Raw genomic sequence first — 23322 nt, 5'->3', positions numbered from 1 at the left:
GTCTGCTTACTGAACTGCTGCTTTGTTTGGTTTGTTGAAGTGGCATTTAGCTGGGTTTAGCAGAGAGCTGTTAGGCAAATTGCTAGCTTTTCTCTTGCCCTTTATAAAACACTGTTTGGAGCAGCATCAGAGTTGTTACTAGAGCTTCAGGGGTCGCAGTGATCTGCTCTGCAGCATTCTTTCTTCAAGGCTCTTACCAACCACAGAGCAACTTGATGCCTGAGGCATGAGATAGAATTCGGATGTGCAGGAACTCCTGACTAGGCTGAATAATCACCATAAAGTCAGGAGGTCGGTTCTCATTTCAGTATGTTGAATTTTGAGAGCTGAGTCTCCTTCTAAGTTGAAAAACCTTTTTGATGAGTTTTTCTTAATTGTGAATCTTGGTTTGAGAGAAAAAGTTATCATCGATGAAGTCCTTTCCAGGCACACATAAGTCATTTCATGAGGATAAGAAAGGCTGTTTTGCCTTCTCTTTGGGCTGTGTCCATTATTCTTTATCGTTATCTTGAGAACAGCAACTCTGTCATTGCCATGATTGGCTCACAAATGGATGCACACAATACTTACACACCAAAGCCTTTGGCAGGGCTCATGTTTTTAATTATTACAAGGAAATCACAGAGTTGGTAGCTGTGCTTGCGAGAAATGCGGAAAGTCAACACTGGTCCTTGCTTATTGAGGCTTAATTCTCAGTGGTGTGGTTGTGTTAGCCCTTCCACCTCACACAGACTGTGATACTAAGTGAGAAATACATAATAATACATAACTGGAATATATTCTGCTCTGCATACAGTGAATTTTATGCAACACACTTTCCCAAAGTAGCACTGATTTTACAATACACCTGTTAGGCTCACTGCACTCTGAAGCACAACATACAACCCCAAAACTCTTACTCGCCAAGTAATTCTGGTTTCTGCAAGTGTTTTATTTGCAAGTATCAGGCAGAGGTGTATAATGCAGTCTCATGCATGACTTTGTCCAGAGGAGTGCTATCTCACCAGCAGCTCTTGCTGCTTCCTCCTCATCCTTCTCTGCTCTTGACTATTCCCTTTTGCAGAAAACACTTGCACAAGTCAGGTCAGTTTGACACTGTGGGGCCTGGATGTCAGTGAGGGCTGAAATGTGTTCACCACTGGGGCCCATGGTATCACCTCTCTTTTTCGGCATGTGTGTTTTGGTGGTTGGTGGCACAGAGGTGGGCTCATGTTTAGGGACAATTTCAAGTTGTGGTGCACAGAGGTGCAATGGGGTGTGGAGTTCCAGGAGGCCAGCAGTAAAATCTCCTTCCTGAGCATTACGTGGTTTGCTCAGCAGCCATCAGTGAGTAATCAAATTGATTTCTTGCTTATCTTTTAAATTAGGCTGAAAGTCATTAGGCCAGTGCCCAAAGAACAGTTGTTTCTGTCACATGAGGCTGGGAGGTATTATTTCTGGGGACAAAGCCACCCTGGGTAAACACTGAGCATAGATCAGGGTGACTCCAGTGATAAGGAAATAGATTTGCTTTTCTTGCTATAAAAAAACAACAACAACAAACCCCAAACCAGAAGCTCAAATCTAAGAGTCTGAATTAAATAATTACATCTCTAAAAAGACTAAAAGCGTGTGTGTGTGTGTGCACGTGTGCACTGTATGTGTGTTCATGTACGTGTGTACCTCTGTGTATGGGGAGAAGGAACAAACCTAACTTGTACTCTTTAAGTAATGGTTGACTCAAATATTCTTTATTATGCTCCGATAAGTGTTGTAATTCTGTGAGATTTCAAAGCAATCAGAAATCTACTTTGCACAAGCCAACCCTTTTTTTTTTTCTCCCGCTGGAAAATGCAATCAAAATGGCAAGGACTTTTGGCAATAGAATGTCCAGATAAATATGCCAGATCCTTTGCAAGTGGAATTATTAAAAATAGTCACTGTGCTGCTAAAAACTGTTATTAAATGTAATAGAAACTATTGTGTTAATATATTCACGGTACATAATTCACTCTCTGAGTGCATGTAAAAGGAAAGGCTATTTTCTTTGAATTTTTCCTATGCTGATATTGTAAACTATATGACAGATGGGTCAAGTCCTGATTGCAGTATTCTAACATTTGGAATAGCAAGTAACATATTTGATAGAGCTGGCAAGTTTTTATATATGATTCAACCCAGAATATAAAAGCCACTAGAATTCCAAGTTGAAAATAATTAAATGAGCTGGAAACGATCAGGAACCACACATTTTTAAGTGACAGATTTTTTTACATGTTTAAATTGCACAAGAATATTTTATAGCTCCCTTTAACCAACAGTGACGTTTAATTCTAAAATGTGTAATTGATATTTACAAAGCAATTAATTCCTGTGGCTCGTTATTCTATTGCTAAATGTACCTAAGCATGGGGGCACTGCCTTAAAGTGGTCATTTTCGGTCACCTTCTGTGAATTGCAGAGTTTTAGCTCTGTTTCCCAAATTGAGGTTCCACATGAGGTGCAGCCCCACACTTGTGTTGGATGCTTGGCTTTCTGATTGCACAGTGCCATAGGATGTTAGAATCTGCTGACTCCTAGAATTCTTGTTGTCAGACGGTGTCGTTCCCGTGTTAATACCTTAAGCACCAAGAAGCAAAACCCTGCAGCTTTTTCCATGTCTATTTGATCATTTCTGCTTATGTTCCTTTCGAAGTTTCCATCCTTTTGTCACTGTTATGACGTCATTGTCTCTTTACTTTTGGCGTCCCTCCGTCACGCACCAGCAGCCCGTCCATCCAAGCCTAAGCCACCGGCTGGGCCACCGGCATCTCCTCAAACGCAGACTAACATGATTAATCATATGCTCAAAGGCATGGCCAAACAGACGCCAAGTACTGTAATAGTCTTCCTTCCATTTATTCAGTGGTTTTCTAGCCTGGCAGTTGCTTGTTTAGCCTTAGCAAGCTAGTTGTCATGTGCAGCTTTATAAGCCACCTAGTGCGATGTGGTAGGTTTGTAGAGACTTAGAGGTAGCGTTTATTTCAAAATGTCCACATTTTTTTGTCTAGCAATGTCTGACATATGCAACATTTTCAAATATCAACGTCAGCACAAAATAACATTGTTGTTGCATAACATTTTGCATGAAAACTATAAATATGTATGAGCTTTACATGATGTTGGATGAAATGTTTGATAAGTATATCGTATATGTTTCATGTAACTGTCAGTGCTCCAGCTATCTTAGCGGAATATTCTGATGTATAGTAACTTAACCAGGGAAATATTTAAAATAAGAGGAAAAAAAAATTAAGATTGACATCTGCTGGCTGCCAAAGTTGTATAAGCATCAATATTTTCTTTAAAGACAGCATCTCTGAGCAGTTGTTCTTATTAACACTTTTGTCTTTTAGTTGTATTTGAGAGCAGATCAGTGTTGCAAATGAGAATGGGTCTGATGCTGCTCTGATCGATGGAAAAGCTTCCCCCTGGTTTTAAAGGTGTAGAAGCAACCAGAGGGACATTTCTTTGGGTTCTCTTTGCTTAAAAGGAAGAGTTTTTTCTTCTTGTAACTAGTGAGGTGTTGGATTGCATAGGAAGAAGGACAATGAGTTAACCACTAGTTCTCCAATTTCAGTGTTTGCCCAATGGAGTATTTTAAGGATGGTCTGGGAGCGTTTCTTTTGTTATTGTTTCCAGAGATACAAGAAATGAAAGGAAAACCAGAGAGGAAACCCCAAGGCCCCTATCTGTGGTATCCATCAGCAAAAGTGTAGCATTAATTTGCCTTGATGCATCTCTCAGCTGAACCAAGCACCTGCAGTGCCAGATCTCAGCTGGCCTTGTTGCTCAGCTCCTCTGACAGCAGTACTATGTACCCCTCTTAGCCCCCTTCTGAGAAATATTCCTCTCCTTTTCATGGGAGATTTGTTGCCCATAAGAATAAATCCAAAGTAGGAGCAGGTGAGATGCTAAGGTAGAGATTTGTGTCCTCAAAACTCACCAGGCCTTCAGCAGGCTGGGTTTTGTGACCTGGGGCTCATCAGAGCAAAGTGAGACACCTGTGTGCAACCACAAGTTGCTGTTCTGTCAGTAAAGAAAATCTAAGCTGTAAGGTATTTGCAAACTGCTGATGCATGCAGGGGTCTGGAGCAAGATGCTCAACTGCCTTATGCACTTAGGCATAACCCAATCTGCTGGCTTAATGTTGGACACCCCTAGATGAATACCTTGCTGGTGGAGGGGCTGTAATTCACACACCTCTAGCATTTGGCTTTGTTGTGCTCACAGAGAGACCAAAATGTATGTAGGTGGATAGGTATGAGCTGGCTGATGTAGCTCCCAAAGCATCATCCTGCTCCTTGCTGTAGTTAGTACAGCAGAGCTGGGTTTGCAGCCCGTCATTAGCAGGAGGAACACCTCTGCAGGGACCCACGGCAGCACAGGCATGTCTACAGGGAGCAGCACTCCTGCTCTTCTCCTTGGAGCTGGGAGTGCTGGTGAACCACCATGTCAGGTCACAGAAGCCCCATTGGTTGCACTCAGCCAGTCCTGTGGAAGCTGTTGTTTGATGAACAGGTCACGATTTTATTTTTCCTGTTAGTCCTGTTAAAGTACTCTAAATTGAAAACCTTAAACGTTCCAGGTTGTTAGCACCTCAGATTTGTAATGCGTTAATACCAGTTACCTGGGAGAATGTGATTTGATTATTTTAATAAATGTTTTTAGAAAATACTGCAAAAGAACTCAATAGAGCTAAAGCACAGGCTCCAGGATTTAAACTCCTTGGTTTGTTTGCGGGGTTTTTGCTGTAAAGTTGCATCTCTTTTCCCATATCAATCTTACGTATGAGCGCCAGGTGGGCGTTACCACTTTCCACTCCCTCCAGCATGCGTAACTCCTCGACCTTTGTGGAGTTAAATCCTGGAGCAAGCCAGACCTGCAGCTTTTGCTTTCAGTAGCAGGTGGCATTTAAATTGCTCGAGTTTGACGATTTGTTAAAAGTACAGAGAGATTTGTTTCAATTGATCTTAAAAGTGTGTTAAATCGTACAGACACGATCTGCAGTGCATCATCTACTCTGTAGGATACATATTGTTCATATATTAGTGGCCAGATGCTGTCTTTAAGGGAATGCAATGTTCTTATTTGAGCTATTAAAGTGCCACTGCCTCACCATAAAGCAAAACAACTATGACTATATTGTGAAATTTGGAGCTGGAGCACTGTATTTTCATAGTAGAATAACGAATGTGGCTTTCTGGTTGCACAGTACTAATTATACAAGCATTTAACATATGCATGAAAAGATCTTTAAAGCTGTAGAATATTATGGGATTTTTTAAACCTCTAAAATTACTTGCTTTACATTGAGCTTTTCGCTCTGCCTGCCTTTTAACTCAACTTCTTGTACTACAGAAAATGTAGGCCGGTTAGTCACACCAGCTAAAAAGTTAGAAGACACAATACGTCTGGCAGAATTGGTAATTGAAGTCCTCCAACAAAACGAAGAGCACCACGCAGAGGTGAGCAGCGGTGCCCTGTGTCCTGCAGGTCTTGAGCAGGGTCCGGTCGGTTGCTGGTGGCTTTGAGTGCTTATGGGATGTCTCCTGAACAGGTGCCGGGTTATCTTTTATAGAAGGCAGTAATGGGGATGAAGTGTGATGAAGGCACATGGGACAGGTTGGGAAGACTGCTTTTCATAGGGCAGGGAGGGCCAAAAGGGGAATTGATTAAATCCTGCTGTCCGGTACATCAGTCCGCAGCACCAGCAAGAGCCACATATGTCCACCACCAGCTCCATACCAGAGCGGTCCCATCCTCTTAACTCTTCAAAGTGCTTTAATGGAAAGATTCATGTTTTAAAAACACTGTAACCGTGTCAGGGGCAAATAGATGTTAGAGGACCCCGAGGCTCGACCCTGGAAACCCTGAGCCCCGAGGCAGCCAGCAGCGCTGCCAGGACAGTGCCAGCTCACAGGGACTGCCCCAGGCAGCGACGTTGCCCACCCATGTAAGTATCTGCAGGATCGAGCCCCGTGTTGGCTGTAAATCTGGGGCTCTTGGCTAAGTGTTGGAAATTGAACATTCTGAAAATCAGAGCGAACAGTTATTGTGTATGACTGTAGGTATTGTAACACTCATTCACTCTTCCTTCCTTCCCATTTTTGTATATACTGACTATATTTTGCGTTAAGAGCATTTGGTAAATAATTTCACAATCACCTAAAAATCATTCCGGGGTATATTACATTTGCAATATAACTTAACTTATTGATAATACACAACAATCCACGACACCCAACTAATGCCTGCTTGCATATTTAAATTTCCTCCCTGTTTTTCTACTGTTCATTCAATCTTGGATGATCCTGGCAGGGGAAAGAGGTATGTGACTAAACCGAATGACACGAGTCACTCCTGTCATATTTCGTGCATGCCCTCTCAGTGCCATGTTTCCTACTGGGATTTTACCTGGTTTGCCCTCGCTTCCGTAACTTTGACCAAGGAATGTAACAGCAACTCCCAGTCGGCTGCTTGTGGAGCTGGTAGCCTTACACAGAGGGTCAGTGTGGCGTAGCAGTCCAGTCCATGCATGTAGCAATGGGTCTATTTTACGAGCGCTGCAGTTACATCCCAACACAACCCTACCCGCCTGGAATCTCTCCTCAGCCTGTTGTTACCTCTGTTGTTTTGCATTCACCTGATCTATAGTACACTGTGGTGGAGGTGGACTGAGTTCTACACAAGTGACTAGAATGGTAGTGTTCTTCCTCTGGTTTTGTCTGTATGTGCCTTGTACTGGATATACAGTATTTATATGTAGAGAGAGAATATACATGGTGAAGAGTGAAATGAACTTCACTTTTGCAAAGCAGGGGGTTGCCTGAGAGCTCTGCACTTACACATGAACTGCAGGAGCTTGCCCAAGGATGATGAGTGCTTTATTCCACTCATCACCAGCTTAGGCTGTGTGTGCAACCAGCCTGGAAAGAGCTGATTTTAAAGCACCAGTTGTTTAGGAAATAGTGGACTTTTGCAGCAGGCAACAAGAGGGCCCGTGGTGTTCAGCCAGCTGCACTGCTCTGATCCTCACATGGAAGAAGATTCAAAACTGCTCTTCAGCATCTTCTGTGTCACAAGGCTTTGATTAGAGACAGAAGGTTAACGCCAACACGGATAGGAGGCATCCTGGCCCCTTGTTCTGAATGGTGACCTGAAAGACTGACATTTATCTCTGTCCAGAAGCCCAGCACTCTGTTGGTATGTTATTGAATCCCTGTCCCGAGGGTTTCTGTGGCATTTCAGTGGTGTTCAGGCAGTGGGCCAGCTCTCTGCACACTTGGAATTGCACCCAAAGGAACAGAGAGACGAGAGGCTGGCTGATTTATCAGACCATCTTTATTATGCATTACAGCCCCATTATTCTGTTCCTGTGCAGTGAGAAGTGCTGAGGTATTGCATGTTTTTTTCAAATTATTCCAGATGAGAGGGTTGTTTTTTTCCCCCCATCTTGTCCTTCTGTCTGAAGGTGAGAAGGTTCAACCTGCAAGGTGAGATTTCTTGGTCTGCTTTGGATGTTCAGCAGAATTCAGTGGCATCATGAATCAATGGCATTGCTGAAGGAATGCCTTCTTTTCTGATAATCATGATTTTTTTCCATTAAAATACACCCCTTTTTTTATTTCTAAGCATGGACATCCAGGCAGACATGCTAGTGAGAACCCAGAAAGGAAAACTCAGAGCATGGAATATGTTCAAAAGCCATTAGACCAAAAGCGTCACGTCTTCTCATTGGGGTTAGTCCTACCCATCTCAAAGAAGCACAGACAAAAATGCAAAAGAAACAGCAGTGCCTTGGTCCTGGGTAAGAGCTGGAGGTCTCTGCCATTGCAACATCTCTCTCACCAGATGTCTTCCAGCTCCGTTTTTGTCTCCCTGGATGACTGATGGCACATACCAGAGACCGTGATCTTCACGTATTTCTGAACTCATGTTCTCTCTCTATGTATACATATGTGTATATGTATATATGTATTTTAAGCCCTTGAGGTCATACATATATACATGTGTATCCATGTGTAAAACATACAATAATAGGTGTGTTTGGCTAGAAGGAACACTCTTTTTTTTTTTGCCTTTACATTCGAGTAAAGCAGGTAAGTGGATGGTAAATACAGAAAATGTTACCATCTTGAAGGAGCTCTTCAAAATATGGTGGTTTTGCTCCCACTGCAACAGGGCCTGTCCTCTGAGAGTAGGGAGAAGGAGGTTGAGGAACCTGACATAAGTCAGAGACATGTGGAGATAACAGTTGACTTTTCCAGCAGAAGGGAAACAGTGACTGGTTTGGGCATTATTTTTTTCCCCCCACAAATGATGTGCTTTTCTTCCTCATTCTTTTAAAATAGCAATTTTTTTTTCTTTTTTTTTTTTTTTTTGTGGAAGCAGGTTATATTGCAGGACTCTGCAGCGATTATGTCGGACTTGTTGCAGAAGATGCTCTCTTGCCTCCCCTCTCTTCCACCCCCCAGACCTTGGTTGCCACTGGTCTTTGGGGCCAGCTTGGATTCTTCACTGTAGCAGACATTGGGCTGCCCAGACATCCCAGGGACGGAGTTACTTCATAGCACAGTTCATCTCTCCCATGCTCCCACCATGGGGCTGGCCCAGTACTAAGATTAGCTTGGGATTTATTTGGTTATTTTGGCTATTTTACATCTGAAATGTGCTCAGGGTGCATAATGCCCAATGTCACATCCAACCTATACATGTCTTAACACCAGTTTATATCAACTCATGGAATAACAGCAGAATGACTGTTTTGAGGGAGGAAAGGAATGGAAATAGTCCCAAAGACCTCCTGACAGTGTCGCTGCCTGCTGAAAAGTCAGTCCAAAATAGGAACTATTATAGGGGTCCATGGCACTGACCTGGTGGCAAAAAATACCCGTTCCTAAATGGCAGTTCCTCTGAACTGAATGCCTTACGCCCAGTCTTTTCTGCTCTATCTCTAGCCTTCTGCCTATGCTAGAGGTTTCTTTCTCTTGCAAAGTGCTGGAAAGCCATTTCTCAGATCCTTTAAGTCACTGAGTAATTTTCTGTCGCTTACAAATTATGGCACATGGTCCTAACGACAGCCTTTCTCATATTGCATGTTCCCAGCCAGAAGTGATTACTAAACACGCATGCATGCGTTTGGAACATTCACATCTGAGCCATGTATGATGTGAATGTCACGTCAGAGGGCCCGTCCAGTCAGTCTGAAGGACCCATGTGCATGAGAATGAGTTACTTCACTGATCTTTCTTGGTTTTCAAGATAGATTAGATATGCATATATATATATATATATATATTTTTCCTGCCTCTTTGAAAATACAGGCTTGTAGAGCTATTTTTTTTCTTATTTTTTAAAATCTTGGCATGTTGATAATAGAGCTTTGTTTCCTGATAAGTAGCGTTAATGAAGGTGGTAGTGTATTTAGATGATGTGTATAGCTGGCCATGTAAAATGAACAGTGCTGTAGTAACTTCTACAGGTGATGCTTGAATCACTTCTAAATAAGAGTGAGAGGGACTTAGGGCAGATTTTAATGTCTTAGGCAGTTTTTTAAAGAGAAATAGAAGTAGTGAAGCCGAATAAAATCTGAACTGCTGAAAAACAGCATAAAACCCACCCACAGTGAAGAAACTCCCTGATTTCTATCATTTGGAAGAAGAATTAGTTGTTTTCTGACAATTAGCATAACTAAAGATGAATCAAGTAATTTATTGTAAATTGAACAGACAGAACCTTCTCTGCTGTGTTACACCTGCCTGCCTTTATGGTGGAGCCCTGAATAGATCTTCTGCAGGAAACCTTTGTATGACAACAGCAGTGCCTAATTCCCGTGATTAGCGCTGTACGTGCAGGCCAGCACTGGAAAGCACTGTTCTCTTTACAATAAAGGTAGTTTCCACGGGGTGCACATTTTTTGGAGATCTGTGGCCTGGCATCTGTGACTGTGCTTTATTGGAACTAACATACTGCTCTGTTATCTTTTTCTACCAAGGCCTTTGCTTGGTGGTCAGACTTAATGGTTGAGCATGCGGAGACCTTCCTGTCGCTGTTTGCGGTGGATATGGATGCTGCGTTAGAGGTGCAACCCCCCGACACGTGGGACAGCTTTCCACTCTTTCAACTTCTAAACGATTTCCTCCGTAGTGACTGTATGTATTGTATTTTGGTCATTTCTTTTCAGTGGGCGGCTCAGGTTACTGCTAATACTTCTCTGTGCTGCACAGAGAGCTGAGCTGGGTAGAGAGGCACAGTGCAGACTCTTAGCATCGGCTTGGTTTGGTTCCACTTCCACTAGAAAAAAGCAATTCTGTGGTGCACACACAGACACCCCTTAAGTCAAATGCCTCAGATGAAGGTGAGAAGTTGAACTTCTATTTTGTTTCATCTTCTCAAGTCTTTTGTAATGGCTGCCTGACAAGCAGGGAATTATGTACACCGTCATTAAATGTGTGTGTTGTTTTATATGTGGGTGCTGCATTTTTTTTTTAGCTTGGAGCAAACCAGTCCCTTCTTTAAAACACTTCACTGAAGGAAGGAAAAGATTTAAATTAAATGAGAGTAAGAGGAATTCACAGAGCATGGTGCTCTGTGAAATAAGGCACTTCTCCAAGGCATGGAGAAGGCTCACGCCTTCAAACCCCACCACTCACGAAGCAGGGACTCATCCTCTGAGAGTGCCATAGTAGTGAGTAACTGAATAAGAAACAATCCTCCTACCTGCAAAAGCCATAATGTTTGCCATGCGGTATTTCTTATACCCATTTTATTCCCAGGAGATAACAATGTATTTGTAACCTGTAAGTTTGACATTAATGGGAAAGAAGATTTGTTGTCTGTCTGTCTGTTTTGATGAAGGTGCCATTCCTGCTGTCTGTGTCGTGAGCGTTGGTGCTCGATGCCAGCTCCTGTTCTGTTCTCTGAGTTTCTTTCTGTTTGCTGACAAACTTGTTGTAATGAAGTGCCACGCTGTGGTTTGTTACAGAGCTTTTAGTAACAGTAGTTTCTTACTATACTTTTATTTATCTATTCTAGATAATTTGTGCAATGGAAAGTTCCACAAACACCTCCAAGACCTGTTTGCTCCACTTGTTGTTAGATATGTCGATCTGATGGAGTCCTCAATTGCACAGTCAATTCACAGGGGCTTTGAGCGGGAGTCATGGGAGCCAGTAAAGTAAGGAAACCTCCTTTGATACAATCGGAATTTGGGTGCAAATGGATGGAGATTCATACAGAGATGAATTAGCAAATATTAGATTGGACATGCAGAAAGTGCTTGATGTTTTCTAGTTGAATGCTAAGAATAGAAGGCCTGAACTCTTCAAGGTTTTGAAGTTAATGAAGGAAATTATATTTGCTGTTTGAAATGCATTGCTGCCTCAGTTCAAACCGTGTGCTTTTGGACCTGGAAGCATGAAAATGTGAAAACTTTCTTAGCTGGCATGGCTTTTTGGATCCCTTCCTAAGATGCCTGTCCCAGCGCTGCTTTGGAACTCAGATAGCTCCTTTTCAGAACAAAAAACCTTGCTTTGACATGTTCGGTACAGCCCTAGAACCTGAGTGAGTCACTGCTGAACTGATTTTTCCCAATACTCATTTTTTCCACCCACTCCATGGAGGTAAAGCACATCACCCCTATAGTGAGTGGTTGTGGGCAGCATCCCCATCAGCTCAGCTTGTCCCAGCCCCAGGCAGCTGCAGGGGTGCAGGAGTGACCAGCCCAGAGGGGATGTGATGTGATGAGCCATTGAGCAGAACCACTTATTGGATGTGGAGGGGTAGGAGTTGGCCAGCAAAAAATGAATGGCCTGAGAGAAATCCGAATGGAACTCAGGAGCTGGTGAATGTAAAAACGTGGCATTTGCTTGAGATTGCTGCTGTTATTTCACAGGTTTTGAAGCACTGCTGAACCCTGCTGTGCTTGCTCTAAAAACTCATATTGGGTCCTGTGACGGAAAAGAATGGACTTTTCCTTCTGTTAACAGACTTAAAAGGGAAAGATTGACCCTGTGCAAGTACCAAGAAGCTGACAGTGTCCCAGGCTGGGGACTCAGACCAGCTGACTTCTGCAGACATATTTTCCCTGCTTCTTTGTGATTCTCTAGGCAAAATTAAGTCGCACTGTGCTCTCAGAGGTTGCTGTGTAAAAGAGCGTGTGGTCTTTCAGGGCTTTTCACACCAAATATGTTCGGTTTACAAGGAAAAGAGATTTTGTTCAGCAGCCAGCCTCCCATATGCAACCTGGAATCTGATTACCCAGGTTTTTTCCTTTCTTTCGTGAGCATCCTCAGCATCCATAAGGATTCTGCCTGCCAAATCACAGGCCTTTTCTTGACACCTGATCATCTCCTGTGTTTTGAGTGGGGTTAAGTGGCTGGCGTTCAGGAGTCTCTCTCACTTTCCATTTGCCGTCTTTGGTCTGCAGGCTAACAAGATTAAAAATCCTAAAAAATCTTGTTTCAAATAAGCAGATGTGACCCAGAAAACATAGAAGAAATAGATCTTTCGAGTAGGAGAATGCCATTTTTACAGCCACTCCTTCAAGCAGAATTGCACTTCGAAGTTAGCATTAACTTTAATTTCAGAGTTCTGCTTTAGCAATGAATCTGTTTGTATCTCCTGTCTGTTATGAAACAGAGGAAGTTAATTCAGTGTAACTGTGTCCACCTCGTTTGAGTGGTCACAAGCAATTCATTCTGCTTTTTCCTTTTTTTTCAGAAGATGATATTATTTTGGCATTCTCTGACTTGTGGCATAACTGTGGATGTACATGAGTACTTGGCTGTGGTACTTGCCTGTCAAAACGCTTTGTCCCTGGCTATGCCAATATCTATCATTTTCAAGTTATCTTTGACACTTTTTCAAAGGTCTTTTCTTCGCTATCTTGTAGCGGCTTTGCCCTTTGGGGAGCTTCAACTGCAGAATGCTTTGAGCATCACAGTTCTGAGCAGAAGCCCGGGATGGATTATCTACATGTCGTGCAGCCTTGAGTATTAAAATGCTTTGTTCCAGCAGGAAAGTGGGTGCTTTTCACAAGAAGCTCATGTCCTTCTGGTGAAAGGATGAACTCTGGGTTGTTTTTTTTTTCACTAGTTGCTATTTGTTCTTGTGTCTCGCACACAGAGGTGTGAGTTGCAAATGCTGCCTTTGTTCAATCAGACCCAGCAAGGAGAGGAACCGGCAAGCAACAGAGGGTGACACATGCTGTGTGAAGGCAAAGGGGGGTGCTGTTCCTAAGACCTTATGGCAGCTTTGAGGCGCCGTTCAGAACTAATTGTTGAGGATCTTCATCGTTTGCCTCCTGGGCAGACCAACTGCTCTTCTTTGGCGGATCTACAGTGAACTTGCAGGAAAAACTGAGATCGGAGATAAAGTTGATTTCATTTGCCTTCTTGTATCTAATTCCTTTTTACCTTACGTATCCACTGAAGCACAGTTGAGTTTTCAAGCTAGTGATTCTCCAGTATTTCACGCCAGCCAATTCCCATCCAAGTCTCAGCCCTCTGCTTCAGACTGTCCAACAGAAACTTTCTGGAACTGGGTACGCTGTGAGAATGTGGCTCCATGGCTTTGCTCTGCTTTGAAGAAAGGCCTTCAGGTTGGCCAGGAAAGGCAGGTCATTATAAATGCCCTCTGCACTGAGCCTCCTGCAGTCCCACTTCAGATCTCTGCAGTGAAATGCAAGAAGGAAGTATCATTATCTCCTCTGAGCCAGGAAACTATTCCACAGCACAGAGGCTTTTGAAAGGGTATCTCTACACTCATGCTTGCAGTCAAGGCTGAAATATGTAGCCCACCATAACCTGACCAGATGGCAGTTTGCAGGCATGTATTTCTTCTATTTTCATTGCTGAATACTCTGCACCTTATGCTACAAAGAGTTAGGTACAGAAATCACAAACAGTGAGGGAGATACTGTGAAGTACTGAAAACACGGGGGAAAAAGCATCGATGTAATGTGCTCATAAGGGCTCTGTAAGCTGCCTCTGCAGAGCTGCTGAATTTGCAGGGGGTCCTTGCCCTATAGCTAGAGCAGCTGGTGTGCTCGTATGAATCCACACAGAGAAGCGTGGAACACTTGTCCCTAGCACAGTCATCCAAATACGGAGGATACAGAGCAGGTCTGTTCTCTGGTGAGTTGAGAGGTCTTGGAAAAGTAGGGTTGTGCAATGGGTTTTTCGTGCTAGCTTCCCAGGGAACACTGATTGATCTGCAGCCAGCAGACACGTATGTGTGTGTGTGTGTCTCTGTGTGTGTGTGTCTGTGTTAGAAGATCTTTCTGAGCAAATGCTAAAACTGGTGCAGGGACAGCCAGTTTGAGCTGCTTGATGAGGAGGTTACTGACTGACCTGAGGCTGTCCTTGCTGCACTCTCATCCTACCTTTAACATCTACTGACCCTTTGCAAACTTTATGGATTTATCTTTCATGTAAAATGTAAGAAATTGAACTGTGTGATTATACTAATCATTGGAAGAGGGTGTACAGTAAAGCTATAGAGCTAGTGAAAAATGTTTCCCCTTCAAAGAAAGCACTGCTGTAGTGAAAAGGAGTATTTTTGTTACTATTCTGGGTGTCAGTCAGAGAGAGGAAGAGCACAGATCTGACTGCTTACTTCACTATAAGCTCTTTGCTTCACATCAAGGCTTTTGTGAAAAGATTTGCTCTCGAGCATTTGCTCAGCCTAGACAGGAAGGTAGTGAGCATTTCTGGTGATGGAAGAGACAGGAATCTGCCTCTTCAATCCATAAACCATCACGCAGGACCTCAGCATTGCCACAGGGTCAGGGCTCTCATTTAGCTCTGCTCTGAAACCAGGAGACCCCTCGGTAAAAACACAGTGATATCCTGCCCTCCTTCCTGTCCTGGGGCAGCCCTGCAGGAGTGTCCCCTGTGCATTGCAACGTGTTTCCTGCCATCAGCACCACCACACGGTGCGGTGCGAGCGTGGGGATGCTGGCACGGTGTGCTGCCAGTCTGTCTGCACTGAGAATTCCCTCACTGGCAGCACAGGTGAAAGCCATTTCCATCGCCAGCAAATGGGGTGAAGCAGAAGAAACCAGGATAACAAGCAGTACAGCTCCAGAGTGCACGTCTCTTCTCAAACGTATCAGGATCCAGTCCCAAAGCTTCTTAAATGAGACAGAACTCATCTTGTTGATCCAAATGCCCACATTCCCTGCCTGATGGCTGAGGTTATATTTAGCCATCTATATTAAATAGGCATTGCTAGCTTTTAGATATAGTTTCTCTTCTTGGACCTGTGGTTTTTATGGTCTGAGCAACTGCGGGCTGGAACATTTGTTGGTAATATTAATCATTTTTTACAGGTCTCACTGCAACTGTTAGTCAGATAATTAGATGAGTTGAACCTGCAAAATTGTGCATGTCAATTCAGGAGAATATTTTTAAAATTAGTTACTGTATGTTAACGTAATACACGGCATTATTTTGCTGTTCTGTTTCCTTTTAGGAATACTAACTTATTCTCACAGCATATCCTTGCATCAGCAAAATAATGTGTTGTATAAAAGAAATATGTTTCCGTGTGAATATAGTATACTGTTTACTCTAGAAGTCACATTTTATTAATACAGTGTTTTTATTAATATAACACTGTCACTTCTTGAATTTTAATATTAAAACCAAAGGTCCTCTGATTTATGTATTTACCATCTGGCTAAGTTATTTAAGTTGCTTTTCCTTATACATTTATATGTTGTCCACCTCTTGCTATTTCTTTATTCCGCAGCAGTATTTAACCACATGCAGTGCCATTTCTGAAGATTCAACACACTCTCAATCACTGTGAAGTCTGTGTCTCATTCAGTAATCATATCATCTTAATAGGCAGATACAGGATGAATGGAAACAATGGGTGGCTTTGTTACATCAGTGAATTCTCCTATCTGCTTACTGTCTAACAAAGAGAGCAAGCAGATAAAGTGAAATCCAATCTACTAAGAAGCATAGAAACATAAGAAAACCAGAACAGACGTATTCTTTTTCCACTGGAAGAAGGTTTTGGATTGTGTTTTTTCCACCAACAGAAGCCTGAGCATCAAAGTTGGGTCCATGCACATCAACAGAGAAGCTTCAGCAGTACAACACGAAACTGAAAGCCTGAAGTCCTGATTCCACTTTTACCGAGCTCAAATAATGATCCAGAAAAGATGGTGTTTTGCAAACTTCAGGCATGTGGTGTTGCTATACCACACATTGTTTCAGGAAAAACAATGTTTCAGATTAAATTAATACATTAGCCCATTTTTAAAAGATCTCTTTTTGCATAACAGTTGCATATCTGAAAATGCTTGTTGAAGTCGTGATGCTCAAGTACACTTGGTTCATAAATTAACTTTTGATTGCCTTAATCACTCCCTGGCCCATTTCCAGCCAAGGAATGTTCGTATACCAGCCCCAAATGTATTAAATGCAATTCATTCAAAGTGCACATATGTGGACCTGGGCAATTTGTGAGACGCAGAAATGCAAGGTTGAATTTAGGGCACAAGTCTTCCTTTAGGAAGTGATTAGTCCAGATTTTAGCATAGCTTTGTTATTTTTAGAGTACAAGAAAAACAAGTGTTTTTTGGAGTGAATCCTGGCTTCGTTGAATTTGGTGGCAAGAAAAACTCTGAAGAACTTCAGCAGAGTTAGAATTTCAAACTGTGTTTATTATTTTGAGTCCTGATGCCAAGAAAAGCACCCTGACTTTTCTGGGAGCTTGCTTCCTTCAGCTATTTCATGTATCCATCCAACCTGAGTATCTTGAACCGAGACTCACTTCCTGACGAGATAGGTTTTTCCAAGTAAAGGCTGCTCCCTGCACTTTGAAACGGTATCAGGAATTGAAGGTTAAGTTATTTTGTGTGGGTGTTTGAGTACTCTGTTAATCTGCTACTTTGTGATTCCCCTTCTTCTTTCATTCTTTTTTTTTTAAGTAACTTCCATTTGATTGCAGACTGCAAAATCAGTACAGTTAAGCTTCCATACCCATGCTTCTTTCTGAAATGTTTTGCTTTAGTTTCCTAACTGTCGTCGTGCTGTGAATTCTGCAGATTTGTTTATAAGTGTCACGTGCTTCTGCTACATCTGCATTGTCACTGTTATGGTATTTTTTCTTTCTGTCTGTTTCTTCCACAGGAGTTTAACAAGTAATCTGCCCAATGTGAATCTACCAAATGTGAATCTCCCTAAAGTACCAAATCTACCAGTTAACATCCCGCTAGGCATCCCACAAATGCCTAGCTTTTCTGCACCGTCATGGATGGCTGCTATTTATGATTCTGAGTGTGTATTCAGTTCAAATTAGATCTCATTTAAATTTAAAGTCATCTTGGCATGGATATGTATTGTTTGTTTCTGTGCATTATATAAAACTTTAAAGAGTGATACAGTTAATTAGACGTTTTCTGAATGAGACACTGATGAATTTCTGGCATGTGTATTTTGAGGGTTTTTTGTATAAATCTTGAAAATTTTCTTACTCCCACTGAGAGTTTGAGCGAGTATCTTGCTTTACAAAACAGCTGTCACCAATGGGACATGTTCTGGCCAACATATGAAACACGGAGTGCATAATGGGAAATGATGTGTCTCAGAAAAGAGTTTTGTCCAAAAGAGAAGATGAGCCAACTTCAATGCCAGTCAACCAATTTCTGTGGACCAGATGTAGATCTAACACTGAATTTTATTTAATGCAAGTTCCACATTCCCCAGATGATAATTACTGTCTTGATTTTGATGAAACAGTTTAACATAGAGGAACAACTCTTATTCAGGTGGTGAGAGGGCCCAGAGGGCAATTGAAATTCCATGTCCATCGCTGTAGCCTGGGTAATCCTTTGGCCAACTAAAGAGATATTTTCAGAATGAACCTTTGTCTTTGGATGGAGAAAATGGGCACTGTGTTAATGCAGTTGCTCCCCAGGAGCCTGGGGCTCTACTCTGGCTCCCTGTGTGAGCTCGAGGTGCTCAGGAGGGCAGCTCTGGTTATCCCCACCTGAGCACACATCAGGCAACTTCTGCTCTTACTCCAGTTTTCCCCTAAAGTTCCCAGCCACCAACCAGTGCAGAGAGGAGTACAAGCGGGCTAAGCCCAGACCTCAGCATTGGAAGCAGTTGGTGTCTCAAGATGTCCTAACACAGGATCTTGGATCACCCCATTTCTGCTGGGCTATCTATGGTTATGCTAATATGAGATGGTCTCAGCCAGCTCTACACAGATGAGCTGCTTTTTCCCTACCATCTCCTTAATCTTAAAGAATAAAACCAAAGAAGCTTCCCAGGTTCTCCCCCATCTCTGTCAGTGGAACACCCTAGGTTATATCTACACCTGGGGTCCACCAAATGCCTCTGCCATGCACAGGCTTTGCGTAAGTAAAGCAAACACTGGTGTTTAATTTTTTATTAGATTTTTCAATTTTTTGTTTCAAAGCGATACAACTCATATTCATGCTAAGAGAGCTGTATTAAAGGCTAGATTAGGCAGTTGCCTGTAAAGAGTACTTGAAAGTTTTAATCTTTTTCTCTGTGCATGCTGTGTGGTATTGCCTTGAAAAGATAAGAATCATGTCATGACAGAATATTGGATAATCCCTCTGAAAATGTGAACGTTAATGGTATATTGCAAGCTGCCTGTGTGACTGGAGTAATTGCGGTGCTCACGAGCAAAATATTAACAGTGCAGCTTGGAAGTAAATCTAATATATTGTTAACTCGCATGTAGTCCTAATCAAAAGTGAGAAAAAGACCAAAAATACTAATTCTAAAATTCTGAGACCAAATGGGTGTGATAATGTTGCTGTGGTAAATACCAATTACTGCATTTGCACATACTTAATTATTTCAGACAGAAATCCAAATCTATGCATTTCCAAAACTGGATTTAGACTGGTAAAGCTTTCTTACACCCGGGCAGAGGTTTGAACCAGGAGAATCCAAAAATCGGTGGCTAGATCAGCACTGGAGCCTTCTGCACACTTGTCCCCTGGTTAAAGAAATGCCTGATTCTTTATCTTTTCACTTTCCTGGTTTCCTTTTACTCACCCATCCCCTCCATCAAGGATGTGTTACCTGTTGCTTAGTGTCAGATCTGTTTCTCTTGCCATGGAGATGACCCATGCTCTCTATTGTTCTCCCTGTGCTAACGGGACCACAGGGCCCCGCATGTTGGGATCATGGTTTTCACCTGGTGGTAGCCATGTATGCATTGGCTCCGATTTCCTCTGGCATTAACTCAATGCAGCTGGCATCTGTCACAATAGAAACACCCTCCCTCATCTGTTTCTATAGATGATGTCAGCACAAGTGGTGATGCATGGTGTGCTAAATATCTTATAAATTACTGTGTTAGCATTAGTGGTATGCGAGGAGGGGGTCGAAACTCTTGAAGCTCCCTTGGTAATTGCTCTGAAAAAAGTGAGGGAGACGAAGAGAGGGAGGGAGAAGGGCTATGGATGCATAAATTCCTCTGCACAAACAGAGCACCATCGAGTTCTATATTTTTGTTCTGTCAGTGGAGGTTTGGGAGATATAATTATACTGTGAAAAGAGCCGGTGTAGCTGCAGGACCAAAGACTTCCATCTGGGCAAGGGTGGGGTTCGAGAATACAAGCTATGGAGAGAAATGTAGAGTTTTGTGACAGGCCAAAGATGTTGCAAAAGAAATTTGAAAACTAAAAAAAAAAGAAAAATCTGTTGTCCTTTAGATGCCTTTGCAAGAGGCAGATCTGTGGAGAGCTGCAGCAGTCAATCCAGCCAGAAGACCTGGCTATGAGATGCCCAGTGCCCTCAGCTCAATGGACTTACCCCCTGTTTTTCTCCAGCTGTTAAGAGCTAACGCGTGTCCTCGCGCACCACTTGTTAGCACTGCCCCATCCCAAGAGCCGGGCCCTCAGCGGGCGGGACGAGGCCACCTAAAAGATACGGTTTGGAGGGGGGAGGATTGCATGAGACCCCACATCTTAATAACTGCATACATTCCGGTATGGTAGTTATTATTGACCGAGGATTTTTCTACCACAGTTTCTGGCCTTAATTCTTAATAATCGCATATGTTAATGTGGTTATTAACTAAGGCTGATTTTTACCATACACACATTCTTCCTGTTAATATGTGTAACTCGGTGTTGTCTCACTCATCTGGTCTGGAGAGTTTTGTGGGTTATGACAGCAAGGTAGATTAGGCAACTGTATGGTAAAACTCAAAATCCTGATGGTGGAGATTGCCAGCGTTGTCCTGTGTATGAAACTACTGTCTGCTCCACACTTGTTGCAGGAATGGTCTCCACATCAGGTTACAGGGAGCCCGATGCCACCTATGACTTTTTTTCTCCTTTTGCCCTGTCAGCAATGGATCAGGCACCTCAGAAGATCTGTTCTGGAAGCTGGATGCCCTACAGACCTTCATCCGGGATTTGCACTGGCCTGAGGAGGAGTTTGGGAAACACTTGGAGCAGCGTTTGAAGCTTATGGCGAGTGACATGATCGAGTCCTGTGTGAAGAGGTACGTGTGCACATGAGCTAGACAGGAGCTCACAGGGAGCAGCACTTGGTTTTGTCTCACTATCAGTGTTCCCAGCTCACCTCTGCCCATCACCAACTGAGCACAGAGGCACCCACTGCTGTGAGCCATGGGCTCCGCAAACACTTGTTTGCTTGTTGAGACTCTGGAGAGAGTGTATTCATATGGCAGTGATGGGTTGCATCCCATCCCATCAATGATCCCCTAAGATCATTGGACTGGATGATCTTAGGGGTCTTTTCCAACCTTAATTATTCTATGATTCTGTATTCACAAGAAGGCAGGAAGGAAATGAACCACCCACAGTTTCAGGCTTTATGGGCTGTTAACTTGTTGGCACCTCACAAGAGGTTGAGTCTTTATCAGTGCAGTTTGCTGTCAGCAGGGCTGAATGCTGAAGGCATAGCCCCAAGTAAGATCCCAGCTAGAAAACACAGATCCATGGGGAAAAAAAAGAAAAAAGAAAGAAAATAATAATAATAAAAAAAAAAAAGATAGCGTAGCTTGGCACACAGGCTTCACATCTGCTGTTGAAAGAGTAAAGGCAGTGCATCATCAGCACAATGCAGGATGCTCACCTGCAGATCTTCCAAAAGAGAGAGGTTTCTTTAAAAACTTTCAAACACACAGGCAGCTGTCATTCTGAAAACAAAATGTTACCCTTAAATTGTCAAACTTCCCACAGTAATTTATGTTCATTTGGTGTCAGAGCTGATTAGGCAGGAGGAAGAAATGAACTTTGCATTCCATCGCGCAAAAATTAATAGACAAAGAGACAGACCAAAGGCAAAACGAGTGCCAAATACAGCTGGTACTGCTAATAATAGATGCAATGTGTGATGTGGCTGTTCTGTACCACAGTTGCCTGGCCACTCCGCAAGCGCGAGCATGGGGTTTGTTGTTCACACGTTCTCACAGTCTGGATATCCAACGTCACCATAGGAGAAGGCACGGTTGGTCCCTGAGATGGAGGCAGGAGGCTCGCCTGCTGGCAGCAGGCAGCTCGGGGCCTGCTCTCACCCTTCTGAAAGCAATGAGGTGGCCGTGGTGTCTTTTGATTGGAGCAAGTCACCCTACATTGCAGCAGCTGGTTTTGGTCCTTTGGCTGGTATGGAAGCTGATCTTCAGTTGTCAGGTAGTTATTTAAGAGTGAATACAGTGCTGTTCGTTCCTGTAAACAGCAAATGCTTTGCTGGAGACAGCATAAGGCAGTTCCTGGTCTCTGTTCCCTTTGAAACTGGACTTTGACCCATCCCAGGAGTCTTCAAGGCCAGGCTGGATGTGGTCGTGTACAACGTGATCTGGTGCCTACTCTGCTGGTTGTCTGCCCTGCCCATGACACAGGGTTAGAACCAGATGGTATTTTAGATTGTTTCCAGCCCAAGTCATTCTATGATTCTGTGATTCAATGGGCAACTTTGCTGCATCTGCAGTGCAGTTGTAGCTGTGATGATCTACAGAAATAAGATCAGGTGAGGTTGACTGAGATAACTGGGAAAAATAAGCACGTTTCCAGGTCCATCTGAGGACGAGAGCTGGCCTTTTCTTCCCAACTGCTCCAGCCCTTCTACAAATACATTGCCCCTCTGTGAAAACCTGTCCCAGCTTGTAATTATATGACTATATATAATGGTTCTAAGCATAAGTAAGTAGGAACATGCTCATCTCTGAGAGGAGATGGAAAATCCCAGTCACTTTTGGTCCTTTCAGTAATTATCAAGATTCTAGTCCCCGAGTCCAGGCTAAATCTGGCACTGGTAATTAAATCAGTTCAAATGCCACTGCTGATGTAAACCAATATGCTGCTTTCCCTATTTATATCACCTGCAAACAGGGCCTGGCTAAGGTTTCTTTAGCAATTTCAGTTTGACACAACATTTTTCTTCGCGTCTGTCTCTGAACTGTTGAATGCCATGGAAGAGCCACCCCGCCTTCCACGCTCGGTTGTATTTCGGGGCTGTCAGGAAAGCAGCCCTTGCAAGGCAGGGCTCTTCTGCTAATGCATCCAGGCATTAGGACCTCCATACCAGTTCAGATCTGATCCCAAGAACAGGAGTTTCGCATTTGTAAATTAGTTTTCATTTGCATAAACCTTGGGGGATCTTTCAAGATCGGAGCTATTCCTGTGCTGCAGCTGATACTATTTGTTATTTCTAAATAGAAGTTCCTATGTTAATTTGTTGGCAGATGCTGTTTGATGTGATAATTGTTCTGTGCTAGGTTAGATTAGTGAAGTACCCCTGGAATCTGCAGAGGGGCTCAAGAGAAAGATGAGGCAATGCCCACCATACTGTGGAGCTTCCCGATGCTGGTCAAAAACAACTTGGTATTTTCATACACAGCGCAGATCAAATTCTGTAGTCTTTACTTCTAAAAAGCTCTGTGTGGGCTCATGTATGTTCATACATACATAGCTGTGCCTGTTAACTGAGACAGGGGAGGTTCAGGGTAGATATTAGGAGGCTGTTTTTCACACAGAGGGTGGTGACGCACTGGAACAGGTTGCCCAAGGAGGCTGTGGATGCCCCATCCCTGGAGGCATTCAAGGCCAGGCTGAATGTGGCTCTGGGCAGCCTGGTCTGGTGGTTGGTGACCCTGCATGTAGCAGGGGGTTGGAACTGGATGATCATTGTGGTTCTTTTCAACCCAGCCCATTCTGTGATTCTATGATTCTGTTCTCGGGTTGATCACTTTGATGAACTTTGAGTTGCCTAGGAAGTTTTGGTAAGCAATGAAAGTCATGCAGACCCAAAACCATAATGATCCGACAGT

General features: G+C 43.1%; 1 protein-coding gene across 18 annotated transcripts in view; it reads left to right on the top strand.

Moving 5' to 3' along the window:
* Window positions 1-23322, top strand: part of CADPS (calcium dependent secretion activator) — a 168919-nt gene that overhangs the window by 117487 nt on the left and 28110 nt on the right. For 7 of the 18 annotated variants that reach the window (XM_015875147.1, XM_015875142.1, XM_015875148.1 and 4 more), the window contains 6 exons: window positions 5380-5486; window positions 6340-6348; window positions 10016-10172; window positions 11056-11197; window positions 17169-17315; window positions 20377-20532. In XM_015875147.1, coding sequence (XP_015730633.1) covers window positions 5380-5486; window positions 6340-6348; window positions 10016-10172; window positions 11056-11197; window positions 17169-17315; window positions 20377-20532 — 718 coding nt within the window. The remainder of the gene's footprint in view (window positions 1-5379; window positions 5487-6339; window positions 6349-10015; window positions 10173-11055; window positions 11198-17168; window positions 17316-20376; window positions 20533-23322) is intronic. The other 11 variants (XM_015875150.1, XM_015875144.1, XM_015875141.1 and 8 more) reach the window with 3 other exon arrangements.

The sequence above is a fragment of the Coturnix japonica genome, chromosome 12, assembly GCF_001577835.2.
Source record: "Coturnix japonica isolate 7356 chromosome 12, Coturnix japonica 2.1, whole genome shotgun sequence".
In the NCBI taxonomy this organism is placed as follows: domain Eukaryota; kingdom Metazoa; phylum Chordata; class Aves; order Galliformes; family Phasianidae; genus Coturnix; species Coturnix japonica.
This window is presented reverse-complemented; position numbering and strand designations above follow the sequence as displayed.